This window comes from Theropithecus gelada, chromosome 1 (genome assembly GCF_003255815.1).
Source record: "Theropithecus gelada isolate Dixy chromosome 1, Tgel_1.0, whole genome shotgun sequence".
NCBI lineage: Eukaryota > Metazoa > Chordata > Mammalia > Primates > Cercopithecidae > Theropithecus > Theropithecus gelada.
Window position 1 is genome coordinate 53,745,838 of NC_037668.1, and position 19,824 is coordinate 53,765,661.

A 19,824-nucleotide genomic window follows, 5' to 3' on the forward strand; every position below is an offset into this window, starting at 1 on the left:
AGGCTGACAGTACGGCCTGGAGAAGAGCAGCAGAGGGAAGAGAGGCTAGACCTCTGGGAACACTTCCAAGGAGAACACGGAGAGGGGGTACAAATTCTTCCCTCCACAAATTGTACTGGGGGAGGGCTGCCTGGGGCCAGGTGGGCCAATTGCCTTTGCTTACCGTCCGGATGACCCGGAGGGAGGTCAGCAGCTCGTCATAGCCTCCCCAGTGTGACCAGTCTGGGTATTCCCCCTCCTCCAGCAGATACTGGTGGCCCCGAAAGCCCTCCTTCTCGTAGCCCACCCAGCTGGGAAAAGCAGAAGGACGGACAGGCAGGTTCAGTCATAGGAGGCCCATGGATGAATGAGACAGCTGTCCCCACCCCTACACAGCCCAGGTCACTCCCCACTCCCAAGGGTAAAGGCCAGTGGAGGCGATGAAATGGAAGGAAGGGTCCTGAGTTCTCACCAGCCCCCGAGAACTCTCAGGGACCCCACAGAGGCCAGGTGGGGGCTCTGGCTGTCCTCTGGCTGCTGAAGGTTGTAGATGTCTTGGCTCACTTCCCAGCTGCGGCCCTGAAAGCCGGGGGCCTCATACACCACAGCCTGGGGGAAAACGGGTGTCAGGATGGCAGGGAGTCATCTGGACCCAAACACACTCAGCTAGCTCAGGAATGGCTCTGCCCAGCATCGGGCCAATGTGGCACCCCCCAGTCCTCCCACCTTCTCACTGAACTCCATCCCCTTACCCGATTCCTGTCTCTACTCTGACCTCTGACCTTCTTACACATCAAAAGCAAGTTCCCAGTGAGCCCATCAGGTCCCATCTCCCTAGACCCAGCTTCTGGCCCCCAGTGCCCTCCTCTCTGGATTTCCTGTCCAGACCATGATAACCAGACACCTGCACCCCACCACCAAAGGCCCTCTTTGGCTCTTAAGCCCAGACTCTTACCCTCGGCTCCCCTGGCTTCTCCACACTTGGGCAGCCCTGCAGAGGAGACAGAGCTGAGACACCAGCCCAGAGATGGGAAAGACAGATGGGGCTGGGGATCTAGGATTTTCTTGATCCTGAGAACCCCAACCCCATGTCTTCCCTCTTCCCCCACCTCTTAGGTTAATCCTCCCTCTCCTTCCACTCCCATTCCCAATAGCAGCTCCCAGGAAGCAGTCTCCAAGGGGTGCTGTTTTAACTTCATCCCCCGTCCCTTCCCACCGACTGCAGGACCATGTTACTTGGGACAAGGGGCAGAGCCTAGACCTCCTGGCCTGTGGGTGTGCCCTGTTCTTTACCAATCTCATGGGCTTCAGGGAGCCCACGCTGGGGTCCGATGTGCCCCAGGCCTCTGAGGTGGGGTACTCTCCAGGTTCCAGGATGTAGGGAGTGTCTTCAAATAATGGTTTGGGGTACAGTAGCCACCTGGGGGAAGGCAGAGAGGCTGCTGCACCCCAGACTTCAAGGGACACAGATTGGCAGGTGGGAGGGAAGGTTTAGAGGGGAAAAGGAGGTTTTCTGGGGAGGCTCCCATCAGTCTCGTATAATCTCTTGCAGTAGCCACGTTGGTCTCCCTTCCTCTGACTTTGCCTTCTCTAATTTCACACAACAGCTGGAGCATTTTTCTCTAGCATGCATGGAAAACTGCTTCAGCAACCCCAGTAGTTCCCTGTTAGCCTCACAATAAAACCCAGCTATGCAAAGAGGCTCTGCAATCTGGCCTCCTCCTTCTCCCTGGGACTCAATTCTTCCCACTTGTTGCTCACACTGGCTAGACTGAAAATTTGAAGCTTAACCCTCTCCTCTCTGGGCCTTTGCATGTGCTATTCCCTCTGCCAGATACACTCTTTTCCCCATTCATTCGGTTGACAAATATTTAGAAGCATCTGCTGTGTGCCAGACCCTGCTACAGGCATCAGGGATAGAGCAGTGAACAAACATACAAAATCTCTGCCCTCATGGAGCTTAGATTCTTGGCCAACTCATCCCGATATGGTGTCTCCTCCTCCAGGAAGGTTTCTCTGACTTCCACACTCTGCCTCTCATGGTATGGTGTTTTTCTGTGCTCCCTCACCCCAAAAATCTGAATTGCTATTGTCTGCTTACTTGCCTGACCCCGCCAGTGGACTGAGCACCCCCGAAGGCAAGAACTGGGTTCTGTTACCTCTGTGTCCCCAGCACCCAGCACAGTGAATGTCAAATGAAGAGATTCTAGAATAGACCAGACTCACAGTCCTGCAGAGACAGTGGCAGATGCCACCTGCAGGGGCTTCTCCAGACCCTGGGAATTCTTCAAGGCCTCTCTTAGCTTCACTTGCGCCCCCTTGAGGCCCTCCTCAGAGAAGAGGCTGATTTCCGGGGTCCTGTAGTCCTATGGAAGGAGGGGGGAAATTAAATATATATAAACAGCTGCGTGTGGTGGTTCACGCCTGTAATCCCAGCACTTTGGGAGGCCGAGGTAGGCGGATCACCTGAGGTCAGCAGTTTGAGACCAGCTGACCAACAAGGGGAAACCCAGTCTCTACTAAAAATAAAAAATTAGCTGGGCGTGGTGGTACATGCCTGAAATCCCAGCTACTCGGGAGCCTGAGGCAGGAGAATCGCTTGAACCTCGGAGGCAGAGGTTGCGGTAAGCCAAGATCAAGCCATTGCACTCTAGCCTGGGCAACAAGACTGAAACTCTGTCTCAAAAAGAAAAGAAAAGATATATAAACAGCCCCCTTGGACAACACCCCGCCTCCCCAAGTCCATTTAGCCAGGGCTCCAAATAGCTTCTGGGAAAACCTTTGTGGCCATTCCCCCAGAGACCAGGAAAGTGACTAGGGTGGTCTTTGCAAGGTCAACCAGCCAAGCCTGAGACCAAAGCCCATGCGGGTCCCTTGCTGAACCTTTGGGACCTGGGACTAAAGTTCCTGGGAGACCCTGCAAAGTGCCAGGCCCATAGCCTTACCTCTGGGTAGCCTGACTTCCAGCCTGGTGGGAGGATGGGCAAGATGGACAGTCACTTCCTGAGTTCCAACTTTGACCCCTCCTTTAGGTACGATTCCTGCCTCTGTCCAGACTGGCTTTGCCTGCACCTCATCCCAGGAAGCAGCAGATCCTCTTTGTATTCTGAGTGTTTCTTCCCCACCAGGACCATTTTCATTCACTCACTCATTCATCAAATATGTACGAAGCATCTACTGCATGCAAGGCACTGTGCTAAGGTCATGTCCTTCCCTATCTCATTTAGTCCTCCCAGTGGGTGTTATTCATCCAGTCACAGGTAAGGAAAGTGAGGCTTGGAAATGTTAAGCAATCTGCCCAAGGTCACACAGCTTGTAAGTGGCAGAGCAGTATAGTTTTTGTTCACTGTTGCAACCTAGCACCTCCCATGTGCTTGGCACACAACAGGCGCCCAATCAATGCTGAATGAATCAAAGGAATCCAGAAACATCTGACTTCAAAGCCTTTGCTTTTCTCTTGTAGTCGTTACCTCCCACATGAAGTTAAATTTATTGTGAGAAGTTCACAATTAATTGTCCGTAAACATTTGCGTGTTTCTGGAGAGGCTTTGTTTCTTTTTTGAGACGGAGTTTCGCTCTTGTTGCCCAGGCTGGAGTGCAGTGGCGTGATCTAGGCTCACCGAAACCTCTGCCTCCTGGGTTCAAGCGATTCTCCTGCCTCAGCCTCCCAAGTAGCTGGGATTACAGGTGCCCGCCACCACGCCAGGCTAATTTTTTGTATTTTCTTTAGTAAAGACAGGGTTTCATCATGTTGGCCAGGCTGGTCTTGAATTCCTGATCTCAGGTGACCCACCTGCCTCAGCCTCCCAAAGTGTTGGGATTACAGGCATGAGCCACCACGCCCAGCCTCTGGAGAGGCTTTGAAAACTGTCCCCTCCTCCTGGGCCACTGTCCCAGTTAAGGCTAATGAGCTCTCGTCATCTCCTACCAGGAAGATTGCAACAGCTCTGGAATCAGTTATTCATTCTTTCATTAGAAACAAAAATCAGCCCGGGCGCAGTGGCTCACACCTGTAATCCCAGCACTTTGGGAGGCTGAGATGGGCAGATCACGAGGTCAAGAGATCGAGACCATCCTGGCTAACACGGTGAAACCCCATCTCTACTAAAAATACAAAAAAATTTAGCCGGGCATGGTGGCAGGTGCCTGTGGTCCCAGCTACTCAGGAGGCTGAGGCAGGAGAATCGCGTGAACCCGGGAGGTGGAGCTTGCAGCGAGCCGAGATCATGACACTGCGCTCCAGCCTGGGTGACAAAATGAGACTCTGTCTCAAAAAATAAAAATAAAAAAAAGAAAGAAACAAAAATCAAACAAACCAAAAGAACCAAAATGCCTGATAGACACTGCTTTTAGAGTCATTGCTCTTCCTTCTGGTGTCAAGCTTAATTTTGGTAGTTTATTACTATGCTGTGAAAACAATATTGTTGTTTTCACTTTACAAACATGAAATTATTATTATTAATTATTATTGTTATTTTGAGACAGAGTTTCACTCTTGTTGCCTACACTGGAGTGCAATGGCACGATCTCAGCTCACCACAACCTCCGCTTCCTGAGTTCAAGCAATTCTCCAGCCTCAGCCTCCCGAGTAGCTGGAATTACAGGCACCTGCCACCACACCTGGCTAATTTTTGTATTTTTGGTAGAGACGGGGTTTCACCATGTTGGCCAGGCTGGTCTTGAACTCCTGACCTCAAGTAATCCCCCAACTTGGCCTCCCAAAGTGCTGGGATTATAGGCGTGAGCCACCGTGCCTGGTCTTTGAAATTATAATGTTAACTTTTCAAACCACAGAGCCCTTCCTCAAAAATCAGAGGTGCCCCTTGGCTGGAAAGCACAGCCCATCCTGGTCTCCCTCCCTCCAGGATCCCTCTTTTCTCCACCTGGCAGCCAGCCAGTGGGATGTTTATAAATCCCTAGTCTGGTTATATGGCGTCCCTGCTCCAAACCCAATCCTCATAGCCTAGCTTGACTGTAAGTCCTGCAGGGCAGAGAGGGGATCTCCCCGCACTGCCCATTGCCTGGCACTGGTGCCTGGCACATATTAGACATGAGTGAGGATCTGTGAGCAAATGAATGAGCAAACATGCCTGGCACCTCAGGTCTGACTGGGGGCCTGCAAGCTGGCCCCTGGGGGGCAGGTAACCCGAACATCCCCTCCCCCCTCGTCTCTGCTGCTCTCTCCCCTTCCTGCTTGAGCATGCACTCAAACTTCCCAAGGCTGCTTTCCCAAGCTGAGCTTGGCCTCTGCCTGGGCTCTGATTCCTCAAGCCAGGCTGCCCATTTCCCAGAATCTCTTTCTTCCCCAGTCAGCTCCATGGTCAGGAATCTACAGACCAGTCCATATGAAGCCCCTCTGCTCGCTACCCCCATAAGATCTCTCCCAGGAATTTCTTTTGAAACGGAGTCTCACTCTGTCACCCAGATTGGAGTGCAGTGGTGCAATCTAGGCTCACTGCAGCCTCCGCCTCCCGGGTTCAAGTAATTCTCCTGTTCAAGTAAGCCTCCCGAGAAGCTGGGATTACAGGCGCATGCCACCACACTCCGCTAATTTTTGTATTTTTAGTAGACACAGGGTTTCACCATGTTGGCCAGGCTGGTCTCCAACTCCTGTCCTCAGCCGATCCACCTGCCTTGGCTTCCCAAAGTGCTGGCATTACAGGCATGAGTCACTGCTCCCGGCCTCAGGGATTTCAACTCTAGGCACCGCGAGGCCGTCTCCCACCTGCAAGTCACTCACCCAGACAACCCTCCTTAGGGAGCCGATGCCTTGGGGACTCCACTTTGTCTCTGGGGTTCTGAGTTCCATGTCTCCTTCAGGCAGGACCAGCTTCTGACCCCGGAACTCTGGCTCTTCGTACAGCACCCAGCTGTGGGCACAGAGATTCCAGGGTCACAGATGGGGAGGAGTATGTGCCCAGGGCTGCTGGGTAGCTGATGGGGTTTCTCCCAGGCTGGCCTGGTCACTTCTCACTCCCCTCTGCACCCCCCGGGGTTCACAGCCAGGTGCCCTGCTGGGCACTCCCCACTCACCAGCCTCGAACTACCCTTATGGAGGCTACGGGGGCCCAGCCTGAGGCATCAACAATGTCTCCCCAGACCTCCCTGCCACTGCCTTGGCAGCCAGACTCCGAGAAGAAGATCACCTGAGAAGGCACAGAGGGGTCCTCAGGCTCTCACCCCAGGCCCCTGCCTCCTGCTGCCCCCACCCGCTTGCCCCCACAACCCTACCTTTCCAGGCCTGGTGTTCGGCTTGCCCTGGGTCTTTAAGGCTGGGCTCTGAAACGGAGGCAGGTGATAAAGTAAGTCCTGTGGTGTCACCTCTTTCCTGCCTCCCCACAACCTGCCATTCCAAAGATCCCACATCCTCCCTATTGACTTCCACCCCCAAGGAGCTGGTGCATAGAGGATGCTCACACTTGCTCCCAACCCCCAGAGGACTCATCACCCTGTCCCAGGAGCTGGGTGCTCATCACCTGCCTTCCTCAGCTCCCAGGATCTTGGAGCCCCCATGCCCTTTGGAATCCACAGTACAAACCTCCCACAGTAGGGATAGGGAGATTGAGGCCCAGAGAGATGTGGCTTGCACAGGTCAACTGAACCAGACTTCAAACAGAAGGCTCTGCCCCCAGACTCTGACTCCCAGCACCACTCTCTTCACACCACCCAAGGCCTCACTTACCCACTCCTCTAGGGGCAGGGCACAGGCAAGCTTCTCTGTCAGGGATGGTCTTTCACTGCAAAGCAGGGGCAACTGTCCTGGCACCTTCCTGAGCCCCGGTGCCCCATGGGGCAGCAGGGCAGATAGTTTTGTGCCCAGCGGTTCCGGGGTGGAGGCCTCCTTGGTGGCAGGCACCAGACTGCCGAAAAGAAGGCTGCCTCCAAGACGGGAAGTGAGTCTGGTGCCTCCCTGCAATTCCAACCCCAGCTCTAAGTGGGGGCCCTTGGTTCCTGCTACATGCTTCTTCATCATCTCTAGAGGAGAGCAGGAGACCTGGGTGGGCCTGGCAGGGTGGAGGTCCCAGGAGGGGTTGGGCCCAGCTTTCTCCTGCCTGCGCTGAAGCTTCTCGTCATCACTTAGATAGGGGTTCTCTGGTTCCTCCTCCTCCTCCTCCTCTTTCTTTTCCAGTGAAGGCACCTCCTGGGGGCCGGGGCCCAGCACCCATGGCCCTGGCTGGTCCTCCTCAATGGCAGGCAGTGTGGCATACATGGACAAGTAGGAGGAGCGAGGGGCTCGTGGCAGCCGGTGAGTGCGGAGGATCTCAGGGGGCTCCATGCTCCGCAGGGTATCCAGAAATATCTCCAGGTCAGTGGCCAGGGCCACCTCATCCTCCTCCCTCAATGTCTCTGGGCACGTCTTGCCCTCGGTGGAGTCAGAGACAAGCTGGGACTCCGTGCTGGCCTCTGCTCCTGTTGGCACTGGGGCAGGGGTGCCTCCTGGGCTGGGGGACACTCTGTCCACTGAGGAAGATGGGGCAGGGAGAACAGCAGGGTCCTGCACAACCTCTTTCTGGGTGAGGGATGAGATGGGGCTCCCTTCAGAGTCCTGGACCCCCTTGTCCTGTTTGGGGAGTGAGGTGGCAGGAGCAGCTGGGTCTTGAACAGTCTCTTCCTTAGTGAGGGGTGGAGCAAGGCTGCCTGCAATACCCTGGACAGCCTCTTTTTGGATGCTAGGTCTGCCTTCTGGGCCCTGGACAACCTCAGTTGACTTGGGGGATGAGGCAGCAGGAGCACCGGACCCCTGCACCACTTCTTTCTGGGCAGGAGATGAGGTAGCAGGAGCACCAGGGCCCTTCACAACCTCTTTCCCAGTGGGGGACGAGGCAGCAGGAGCACTGGACCCCTGCACCACCTCCTGGGTGGGAGATGAGGCAGCAGGAGCACCGGGGCCCTTCACAACCTCTTTCCCAGTGGGGGACGAGGCAGCAGGAGCACTGGACTCCTGCACCACCTCCTTCTGGGTGGGGGATGAGGCATCAGGAGCACCGGGGCCCTTCACGGCCTCTTTCCGGGTGGGGGATGCAGCCGCAGGAGCACCGGGGCCCCACACCACCTCCTTCTGGGTAAAGGTGAGGACAGGGACATTTTCAGAGTTCTGAACAAACTTATTGCTTGGGGACGATGGAGCAGAAAGACCTCCTGGGCTGGGGACATCCTTCCTTCTTATAGAGGATGGAGCAGGAGGTTGTTCAGGGACTGTCACACGCTCCCTCCTCACCATGGGCAGCACGGTGGCAGCAGGGGGGTCCACAAGCCCTTCCCTTTTTATAGGGGGCAGAACAAGGGGAGTGAGCTGGGTCCTGGCATGAGTGGGCACCACAGGCTGCTTTGCAGGGTGGGCTAGGCTTGGAGAGGGGACATGGGTCTGGAGTCTGGGAGAGGAGGGGACTGATGCTTGACCCTGAGAAGTCTGGAGAGGGAGCTCAGTGGAACTGGGGGCTCCCAGCACCTGCCAGAGCTCACAGGCCCTGGCATCCGGGGCTCTGCCCTGGTCTCGATCTGCACAGGCTGCAGGGACATCCTGATTCTTAGGCAGGTGAGCACTGGCTGGGATGCCTGTAGAGACCAGGGCAGAGCTGTCTTTAAGCTCTGCTGTCCCGGTCTCAGGCAGCTGCCTCAAGGCTGCCCCCACTGTGCTGCCCAGACCTGTGCTTCTCGGCACTCCAGCTGTGGGCCTGGGCAGGTGGCTGGCATGGGGGCTGTGCCTAGCAGGTACAAGGTTACTTAGCACTTTCACAGCCTGGCTGCGGCTGGGCGAGCCTGGTGGGGAGCCCACCACCACTGGCTGCACCATGCGGGCGACCTGACGGCCCCGTGGCAGGGCCTCGCCTGAGGACATTGGCCTCACAGTCACAGAGCTGCTCACCCGCTGGTCCACATGACCTCTCACCACCGTGGTGGTCCGCACAGTGCGTGTCACTCGGTGTTCCTCGAGGCTCCGGGAGCTCCCACTGGTGAGACCTACACCTGGGTGGGGACTTGGCTCTCGGGGCCCAGGCAGGGGAACCAAAAGCTCAGTCCTGGCCATAGCTCCCACACGTGGGGGCTCAGTCCTGGGATCTTGGCGGCTGCCATCACTCTGGTCCACAGCCTCCTTCAGCCTCTGCTGAGGCCTTTTCTCCTTGGGAGGTGGTGTGTACTTCTTGGAAAAGATGGGTCCATGGCTCTGGAAGTTCTTGGAGCCAGCCGTATCACAAGGGCCCTGGCAATTCACGGTCTCTTCTTCCTGTGTTGCAAAGCCATTGACTTCCTCTCGATGGCTGAACTCAAACATCTCCTTCTGGGGGGCTTCCATCTGGGCCCCTGACACCAGGGACACCTTGTGAAAACCATGTTTGATCTCTTCCTGGGCAGGGGGCCGCTGCCGCCATGTCAGTGTGGCACTTACCACTCGGGCCTTGGCCCGGGCCATGGGCCCACCTGCCTCCTCCATGTGGGACCCTGGCAACCTGTCTGGAGGCGTCCTTGTCCCACTGTGGTCCAGCTCCCTGCAGAGGAGGAAGAGAGATGAGGGTCAGAGGGTGGTGAGAGTGGCTTCCCAAAGTGCAGAATAACCACCCCTAGCCCAGTCAGGCCAGGAACCTCAGGCAAATCGCTTGGCCTTTCAGGTCATTGCTGTCATCTGTGAAATCGGCATGGTAGTCTCAACTCTGATTTGGTTGATCAGAGCTCCTCATCCATCCCTCTCCCTGACTTTCAGGTGATCTCCTAGGTCAGGGTCCCTCAAAGGTGAAGCTGAGGACTGAGCCCAGATGGAGAGAAAAGAAAGAAGGCAGAAGGGAAGATGCAGCTGACCTACAGGTCTATGGGGGCGCTGGGACTCTGCCCACAGAGCCCTAGGTCTAGTCCCCCAAGAGCTGAAAACTAGAAAGCTGAAAACGGGGCAAGTGTTGTTCTAACTCTGTTCAGGAAATATGGGCTTTGGCCTCAAACAGAGCTGGGTTCCTTAGTTGCTCACTAGCTGGCCATTTCTCCCCTTCAAGCATCAGGGTCCTCAGCCACAACACTGGAGTCTTGCCAGAGTCCAGTAAGAGAAGCAATGAAACCTCCCCCTGCCTTTTTTGTTTTTTGTTTTTTGTTTTTGAGACAGGATCTAGCTCTGTTACCCAGGCTGGAGTGCAGTGGCATGATCATAGCTCACTGCAGCCTTGAACTCCTGGGCTCAAGTGATCCTCCTGCCTCAGCCTCCCAAGTAGTTGGGACTACAGGCACATGCCACCACACCCAAAATACTCGCCTTATAACCTAAAATGCTGGCTCATCAACTTTCTGCTGTCACCTTGGAGATTTGTAACCACACATTAGCAGGTGTGCACACGTGTATACGGGCATGAGCACCTGCTGATGGTCTTCAAAGCACAGGGGCAGGTGTAGGTCTAAATGGAGCCTCTCAGAGCTGGGTGCAGTGGCTCATACCTGTAATCCCAGCACTTTGGGAGGCAGAGGCGGGAGGATTGCTTGAGGCCAGCAGTTCTAGACCAGCCTAGGTGACATAAAAAGACTCTACAAGTCTCTACAAAAAATTAAAAGAATTAGCCAGCATTGTGGTGTGTGCCTGTAGCCCTAGCTACCCTGGAGGCTGAGGTGGGAGGATCACTTGAGCCCAGGCTGCAATGAACTTTGATTATGTCACTGCACTTCAGCCTGAGTGACAGAGAGATCTTATCATTAAAAAAAAGTTACTATTATTTTTTGAGACAGAGTCTCGCTCTGTCGCCCAGGCTGGAGTGCAGTGGCGCGATCTCAGCCCACTGCAACCTCCTCCTCCCAGGTTCAAGCAATTCTTCTGCCTCAGCCTCCTGAGTAACTGGGATTACAGGCATGTGCCATCATGCCCAGCTAACTTTTGTATTTTTGGTAGAGACTGGATTTCATCATGTTGGCCAGGCTGGTCTCAAACTCCTGACCTCAAGTGATCTACCCGCCTCGGCCTCCCAAAGTGCTGGGATTACATGCGTGAGCCACCACACCCAGCCTTATTTTTGTTTTTATTAAAAACTTTTTTTAGGCCGGGCACAGTGGCTCACACCTGTAATCCCAGCACTTTGGGAGGCCGAGGCAGGATGATCACCTGAGGTCAGGAGTTCGAGACCAGCCTGAACAACATGATGAAACCCAGTCTCTACTAAAAATAAAAATATTAGCCCAGCATGGTGGTGGGCACCTGTAATCCCAGCTACTTAGGAAGCTGAGACAGAAGAATCGCTTGAACCCGGGGGGCGGTGATTGCAGTGAGCCGAGATCGCGCCACTGCACTCCAGCCTGGGCAACAGAGCAAGACTCTGTCTCAAAAAAAAAAAAAAAAAAAGTAAATAAATGGAGCCCCTTGGGCTCCATTAGGGACTTGGGCTTTACAGTGCACTCTTCCCTCAGTTCTGTCCTCTGTGATTGTTTCCCTACTGAAGGTTAAGAAACCGAGGGTCAGAGGAGAGGAGTGACTGGCCCAGGATGACGCAGCTATGAGGTTGTCAAGCAGGGATTTAAATTCCCATCTTCTGAATTCATATCCAGGCATCCTCCCTCCTACCCCAGGCCATGGCTCTCAGGCATGTCCAGCTGCTCCTATGATCGTCCTCAGCAGAGCATGTCTCACCCTCTGTTCTGGAGGGGTGGGGCCTGGGTCTTGTTTCTTTTCTGACTCTTCCTTAATCTCTCTGGATCTCCATAACCTCCCTTACTAAATGTAGGATAATATCAACACCTGCCGAAGAAAACCTTCTAAGCTTCTGCTATCGCTTGAATATTCGTCCCCTCCAAAACTCATGTTGAAACTTAATCCCCAGTGTGGTAATATTGAGAGGTGGGGCCTCTAAGCAGTGATTAGGTTATGAGGGCTCTGCCTTATGAATGGATTAATACATTCATGGATTAATAGATTAATGGTTTAATGGATTAATGGGTGATTGTGGGAGTAGGACTAGGGGCTTCTTTTTTCTTTCTTTTTTTTTGAGACAGGATTTTGCTCTATTGCCCAGGCTGGAGTGCAGTGGCACAATCTCAGCTTACTGCAACCTCTGCCTCCTGGGCCCAACAGTCCTCCCACCTCAGCCCCCCGAGTAGCTGGGACTACAAGCGTGTACCACCATGTCTGGCTAATTTTTGTATTTTTTGTAGAGATGGAGTTTCACTATGTTGCCCAGGCTGGTCTCAAACTCCTGAGTCCAAGAGATCTGCCTGCCCCCGCCTCCCACAGTGCTGGGATTACAGGTGTGAGCCACTGTGCCTGACCGTACCAGTGGTTTTATGGGAAAAGGAAGGGAGACCTGAACTAGCACCTCAGCCCCACTGCCGTGTGATGCTCTGAGCCCCCTGGGGACTCTGCAGAGAATCACCAACAAAGTTCTCACCAGATGCACCCCCTTGACCTTGGGCTTCCAGGTTCAGGTATTCCATTATAAGCAACAGAAAACAGACTAAGCTCCCTAGGAACTCTCAGGTGAATTTCTCTGTTTTAATAGTTACAACAACAACAACAACAACAACAACAACAGCAGCCATTTGAGGAGGGCTTACTCTGCCAAACACCTTACTGAGTGCTTTACATTCATTGTCCCATTGAAGCCTCAGAAGAATCCCACAAGCTTGAGACCTCATAAAGAATAATTTTTTTTTTTTTTGAGACGGAGTCTCGCTCTGTCACCCAGGCTGGAGTGCAGTGGCCGGATCTCAGCTCACTGCAAGCTCCGCCTCCCGGGTTCACGCCATTCTCCTGCCTCAGCCTCCCGAGTAGCTGGGACTACAGGCGCCCGCCACCTCGCCCGGCTAGTTTTTTGTATTTTTTAGTAGAGACAGGGTTTCACCGTGTTAGCCAGGATGGTCTCGATCTCCTGACCTCGTGATCCACCCGTCTCGGCCTCCCAAAGTGCTGGGATTACAGGCTTAAGCCACCGTGCCTGGCCAAGAATAAATTATTAATAAATTAGATCATACATTCCCATTTTGCAGATGAGATTTTTTTTAATGCTCAGAGAGGTTAAGAAACTTGTCCAAAGTCACAGAATAGCCAAATCAAAACTTGAACCCCAACCCTAAGTGCTTACCCACCATACCAAACTCCCTAATATATGTATCCTATAACTGAGTCTCTGGTTTGGGGGTTTACATTTACAGGGAGCCACATCAGTGCTGGAGGGCCTCTCCACCCCCACTCCCTGACTCCCAAGCTACACTGACCAGGGCAATCCTATTCTTAGACCCCACGAACCCCAGAGAGGTCAGCCTGTCCAGCCCCAGTCTTTGGGCCTTCTCCATGAGGTACCCCCCAGAGACCTCACTCGGGGCGGGAAATGGGGCCACTGCCCCCACTCCCCTCCCCCATTTCCCATTGTCCTCCTTCCTGAAAAGCTGGTGGAATTCAGAACTTTGACCCTTCCCTGTGGCCCCAGCAGTGACTCAGGTTTTATGAGGGGCAGAGATGAAAGAGACTGAGGCCCTGGGAAGCCTGACCTGACTCCAGGACCGCTGGTGGCTATGACAGTGTCAGGGACAGGGTTCCTGGAGGGGGGGACCCTGGAAGGTGGAGGAGTTAGATAGAGCCCTGGTCCTTTTCCCAGGCCAGGGCTTCCTGAGAGCGGGACATAGCCAGACACCAAAGGCTCTGGATTTTAGCCTCTCACTGAGGCCCCAACCCACTCCTCGGTCCCCATTAGGGAGCTCCCTTTTTCCTCATGCAACCCCTGCCCTCCTCGCTGGGACTCCTCCCAAATGAAGTTTGATGCCCTCGCTGAGCCCCTCCTAAGCCCCTGTCCATCTGCTTCCCACTCTCTGAGCTTCCTTGTCCCTGATGGTGCTTATAGTAAGTGGCAAAGCCTGAGCTCTAACTCATTCATTCATTCAATTACTCACTCATTCAATGCTAATTGCATCACGGGATGTGCTAGGCCTTGGCTAGACTCAACCAGAGCCAACTTTCTCATGAAGGGTGGCATATTAAGAAACTAGGGGCCAAGGAATTAGACATAAAAACAGGGACATTTGGCCAGGCGCGGTGACTCAAGCCTGTAATCCCAGCACTTTGGGAGGCTGAGACGGGCGGATCACGAGGTCAGGAGATCGAGACCGTCCTGGCTAACACGATGAAACCCCGTCTCTACTAAAAAATACAGAAAACTAGCCTGGTGAGGTGGCGGGCGCCTGTAGTCCCAGCTACTCGGGAGGCTGAGGCAGGAGAATGGCGTGAACCCGGGAGGCGGAGCTTGCACTCCAGCCTGGGTGACAGAGCGAGACTCCATCTTAAAAAAAAAAAAAAACAAGACATTTGGAAAGCGCCATAGGCATCAGGAAAGCGACAGGAGAGCAATGTTAAAGGAAGCAGTCAATCATCAGATCAGATATTGTCAATGACCTCCTACTAATCAGAATTTAACATCTTTCTCAACCAGCCCAACCCCTGGACAACACCCTTGATAGCCAGTCATTCCACAAGCATGTGGTCATTGGCTTCTGCCTGCATACCTCCAGGGACAGGGAGGTCACCACTTGACAGTTCACCTGCCCCGTCCCTGAACAGTCACGACTGCTAGAATGTCCTTCAGACTCTGCTGGAATGTGCCTGCCTATAGATGCCCCCTTTCGTCCTTGCTCTGAAGACATACCCCAATACAATGACCCAGGATGCCTCTCCTGGGCCAGCAGAAGGGCCCATTCCCAGAGCCCTTTCTTCTGCAGGGCCCCAGACCAGAAGTGGATTTGTTGGCAGCGTGACCTGTGACCTCCAAACAAGGCGTGTGGAGCTGGGAAGGGAGAGGCTGAGGAGGGAATGGGGGGAGTGTGGGAAAGAGCCTTGTCTAACCCAACAAGTCCTGGATTCTCCCCACTTACCTGTGAGTCACCCCCAAACTAGGCCAAACCAGTCCACAGGCCCACATGCAGGCAAACACATGCTGTGTCACACAGACGCAGTCACAGACACACAGAAAGATACCAACACAGACCCACAATCACACAGGTACAAAGATACATCTAGACGCCTACAAAAACATACACAGAGACACACACACAAATACACACTCACCCAAGAAATACAAACACACGCAAGCACTCAGAGCCACAAGAGACACAAATCATGTACACACAGACAGAAACACAGACACAATGACACACACGTGCACACATTCACAATACACACACAGTCAATTCACAGCCACAAGCTGTCTTCTCCTTGAAATTCACCTACCCCTGAACGTGGACACATATGCTTGGATGCTCAAGTATCTTACACATTCCCACTGGCAGTCCCAGCTATGTCCCCCTTCTTCCCCACTCCCATATTTGCCAATCTTGGCCCAGAGAACCTTCTCCCAGGAAGGGGACATAGAAGGATGATGTTTCTGGAGGTTACCTCCTCCCCACTCTAAGTGAGCCCCAGCCTCCCACCTGAGTCTGTCATTATCCACCTGGGCCCAAAATAGCAAGGTAGTGGCAGATAGAAACCACATCCCCCCAGCTAACCCTACTTCTCTTTCCCGTCCCCCTCTCCAAGGTAGCCTCCTCCATTCACCTTCCCTTTCTCTGTAGCCCTTCTTTCCCAGCCCCTGACTTCTGGGGCATCCAAGCAGGTCTCAGAGCCAGCCTGGGTCCTACATCTCCCTCTTCCTTGGCACGGAACCAGTCACACTGACCCCTGCTTGGAGGACCCCAGCATCCTTGATTCTGCCTCTGCTACCACAACACTGCCCAATCCAGCGCCATGGGAGCCCAGAAAACCCTGGAGCCCACACAGCAACCTCACCCAACCCTCCACTCTCTGCACAGGGCCAAAGAGGCTTCTTCCAGGCAGGATGGAGCGGTGGTTAGGGCATAGGCACTGGAGTTATAGAAACCGAAGTTCAGATTCTAGCCCCTTCACTTTCTAGTTGACTTTGAGCAAGTGACTTAACCTTTCGGAGCCTCCTAGAATTAGGTGGCAGGGGTTGGGGTGGTTGGGAAGATTAAATAAAAGTATGCTTAGAAGGCCGGGCATGGTGGCTCATGCTTGTAATCCCAGCACTTTGGGAGGCCAAGGCAGGCAGATTATGAGGTCAGGAGATCGAGACCATCCTGGCTAACATGATGAAACCCCGTCTCTACTAAAAATACAAAAAATTAGCTGGCGTAGTGGTGGGCGTCTGTAGTCCCAGCTACTCGGGAGGCTGAGGCAGGAGAATGGCGTGAACCCAGGAGGCAGACCTTGCAGTGAGCCAAGATCGTGCCACTGCACTCCAGCCTGGGCAACAGAGCGAGACTCCATCTCAAATATATATATATATATATATATATATGCTTAGAAAACAAATTTGCAAATGACAGCCACCCCATCATTCTTAAGCCCCCTTCAAAACCCCATCCCAGGCTCATTTCCTCTTCAGAGTCATCCCTGGGAGGTTCCATGTTCATCCCTCCTTGATGAGTTTTGGGGGACACATCCTTCCACCTCTGCGCCCCCCAGGCAGATTTAGGAGAGTCATTTCAACACAAATAAAACCAAGCTTGGGAAACTCGACGCCTGCTCCTTTGGCTTCCAGCACAGAGCCAGGTGGGGTAATTATTGCTGTCACTGAGAGGTAATTAATAAGCATCCCTGCTATTTTGGCACCCCCAGTCTCTGGAGTTCAAAGTATATTCCTGTAACCACCTCCTCCTTCCTCATTTTCAGCTACCAAATCCTCTCAACAATTCAAGGCCCCGAGAGGTTAAGCATCTCTCCCCGGACACCCAGCACCTAGGCCGGGTGCCAATTCCCAGGCTGGGTCTCTGGCCTCCTGAACAGAACTGGGGAGTGGTGAGTGCTGCGGAGAAGGTGACCCCCCTTCCTGCCCATCCTCTCCCTGACAGGCTTTCCCCTTCCTCAGATGGACAGTGAGGGTGAGCAGCAGTGGGTTCCAGGAGGTAGCCTGTGGGCAAAGGGAGGGAGAGGAAGGAAGGGTTGGAGCAGGGAGGGAAGGCACAGTCAACTCAGGGTCCTGAATGAATGAGCGTAGAGCTGGAGAGGCTCAGGGAATAGGCAAAGTCTCAAGATAGGGCAGCCAGGCCAGTCTCCCCCAGTCTCCCCTCCCATCTCCCAACAGAGACCGACCACTACTCACAGTCTGTGTGGGGACCCAGGTGTCCCGCCAGCCTGGAGCTCCTGCTGCTGGGCCGTGCTCCCCTGATGCGACTGGGCTCTCAGCTGGGGTTCCTGGAGCGGGGCCGGCTGGCACCCCGTGATGGGGCGGGGCCCATGGGGAGGCTCCCACCAGCCCTCGGATTCCTCAGGGCCGCAGGGGTGTGGAGCTGGTTGGGCCGGTTCTTTACCCTCCTCCCCAGGTGCTTGCCTGTGCCCCAGCAGTGTGACAGTGATGTAGTAGCGGGTCCTCCTGGAAGAGGGACGCATGTGTAGGGTCTGGGCAGGCTCTGGCAAGGCAGTCCCTGGGGTGGCAGGCTCGCCCTTTGTCCCCTCTGCCCCGAGGAAGGATGCAGGGTGGGGCAGCAGGGGTGCGTCTTCCAGGTTGCTGGGTGGCTCAGGCCTCAGAGGGACCTCTGGGGCTATGGGTGGAGACTGCTGACAGGTGCAGCCTGAGGGTCCCTGCTCCCCATGTTCAGGAGCAGGCTCTGGGTATGTGGGGTGCCTGGCACGAGCAGGTTCTCCTGAGGCCACTTCCAAGGCCAGGCTCTCAGGCTCCACGGAGGCACAGCTGGCCAGGTCGAAGGCACTGCCTACCGCTGGCCTCTGTAGGCGCCCGAGGCACTGAGCAGGACCCCCCGAGATTCCTTGTTGCTTCCAAATCCAGAGATCACCATGGCCTCCTACATGGATGTCCCATTCTGAGCAGCTCTGGGCTTGGGCCTGGGCGAAAACAGAGACAGACATTAAGAGAGGTAGGGGCACAGTGACAGCTCCCCTTGCCCTCCAGGCACCCCCGGTACCTGGTACCTTCCCTGTCACAGGGAAGCTGAACAGGGCCCTGACACCAAGGTAAGTTGCCCTAGGGAGAGGCTGCTAAGCCACCAGAGCTAGACAAAGGGACAGAGCTCTGGGAAGGCCCTTCAGCATTTAACTCCCCACTTCCCATTCTACATAAGAGGAAAGCGGGGCCCAAAGAAGGCGACGACATGACTAAGATCACACAGCAAGCCAGTGAGGGCTCCCAACTCTCAGGTGCCGCACTCTCTACCAGGTGACAAGGCACCCAGGGCCTGGCCGGCCATGCCTCCCAAAGGCTGGGGACCCCAGCTTCCTCGCAGTCCTGAGGTGCTTCCCCACCCTGGGGCTGAAAGCTGGGTGGCCAGGCCTGCCTTAAGTGCCCATGGCCTCCACCCACTCCAGGCTAACAGAGAGACTGCGGCCACCTCTCTTGTACCCTCCCAGCTTAAGACAGCACGCCTGGGAGGATGTACCTGGGACGTAAGGGAGCCAGGGAAGAAGGTTCCCCTGAAATGGGACAACATCTGACCTCTTCTGCTCTCTTCCCCTGGGGTCCAGCCTGGCTGTGGGGATAAGAGGAGAGGGCTCAGCACCCCAGACCCAGATAGACACTGCCCCCAAAACCACCCATTTTAAAAGATGGGCTGTGTCCTTGGCAACAGAGGAGGTCAAAATTCCTCTGAGCAGGGGTCCTTGCTGCCAAATGCCTCAATCTACTCATCTATGAAACAGACACAGCCTCTCATTCCCCAGGGGCTGACCACCCCAAGAGGCAAGAGCACAGTGATGAACCTGGAGGCTTGGATCGAGGCAACCTGGGCTTGAAGCCCAGCCCTGCTGCTTCCTATAATAGCTGCAATACCGTTTGCATTTCAGTTTCCTCATGTGGAAAATGGGTGTGATAATAACAGTACCTGCCTCCTGAGAGTGTAGTACAGATGGTACAAGATAGTCCATGCAGAGGGCCCAACACATAACAAGTAGGCAATTAAACACTGGCAATTACTCGTGGTATTCAAGACCCAAGAGAGACACATGGCTGCTTAAGCCACCTCCAGAGGAGGCAGGCCTCACTCCTCCAAGGGAAGAACACTCTTTCACTGTTCAATTCAGGGCTCCGGTCCCCACTGCAGATGAGGAAGCTGTGGCAGGAGGTTAAGCCACTAGCCCAGCCTCACCCCTGAGGGGCCATGCCAGGAAGTGGGGAAAAGGGACCAAAGATGGAAGGCAGTCAGGCCAAACAAGGGAATGGAGAGAAGTGAGGCCCCTCTGCCCCTACATCCCTCCCCAGAAGATCCCAGCTTTAGGAAGTCACATTTCCTGAAAGTCCGGGCCCCAACCACGCAGGATGTCCCACATCCATTATTTTATCTCCCGCAACAGCTTTGAGAGTGGAGCATTATTGTCCCCATTTTGCAGAAGAGAACACTGAGGTTTCAAGGAGGAGAGCGATCTGCCCAGGGGCACATGGTGGATCAGTGGCAGAGGGAGGACTGGAGCTCCAGTTGTCTGACTTGTCAGTCCGGGTTCTCACAACCTGCTCAGCCCTCCCAGAGCTCCTGCCCTCCCCCACTCCCCACTCCCCTTTGGATTTTCTCCTACCTTGAGGCTGACATTGCTGGTGGTAACCTGGGCTAGGTCAGAGCAGCTCCGGCCATCCCAAGGCCTGGGAAGGAAGCACAGGGGGAAGAGAATGAAGTAGCTTCCTCCTGTGCCAACACTGTCACCCCCAGTCTGGACCCAGGAGTCCTCTCCCCCAACTTTTTTTTTTTTTTTTGAGACGGAGTCTCACTCTGTCGCCCGGGCTGGAGTGCAGTGGCCGGATCTCAGCTCACTGCAAGCTCCTCCTCCCGGGTTTACGCCATTCTCCTGCCTCAGCCTCCCGAGTAGCTGGGACTACAGACGCCCGCCACCTCGCCCGGCTAGTCTTTTTTTTTTTTTTTTTTTTTTTTTTTTTTTTTTTT

The 19,824-nt window shown here is 54.5% G+C and overlaps 1 protein-coding gene across 1 annotated transcript in view; it reads right to left on the reverse strand.

Moving 5' to 3' along the window:
* The window catches only part of CRYBG2 (crystallin beta-gamma domain containing 2), a 39,910-nt gene that overhangs the window by 16,234 nt on the left and 3,852 nt on the right, over positions 1 to 19,824 (reverse strand). Inside the window, exons 2-11 of the mRNA XM_025402628.1 lie at positions 19,463 to 19,526; positions 6,662 to 9,467; positions 6,211 to 6,258; positions 6,013 to 6,125; positions 5,720 to 5,849; positions 2,206 to 2,345; positions 1,273 to 1,399; positions 935 to 970; positions 452 to 588; positions 164 to 290 (exon numbers count right to left, since the gene is read on the reverse strand). Of these exons, the coding sequence (XP_025258413.1) occupies positions 164 to 290; positions 452 to 588; positions 935 to 970; positions 1,273 to 1,399; positions 2,206 to 2,345; positions 5,720 to 5,849; positions 6,013 to 6,125; positions 6,211 to 6,258; positions 6,662 to 9,467; positions 19,463 to 19,476 (3,678 nt within the window). The 5' untranslated portion in view covers positions 19,477 to 19,526. The remainder of the gene's footprint in view (positions 1 to 163; positions 291 to 451; positions 589 to 934; positions 971 to 1,272; positions 1,400 to 2,205; positions 2,346 to 5,719; positions 5,850 to 6,012; positions 6,126 to 6,210; positions 6,259 to 6,661; positions 9,468 to 19,462; positions 19,527 to 19,824) is intronic.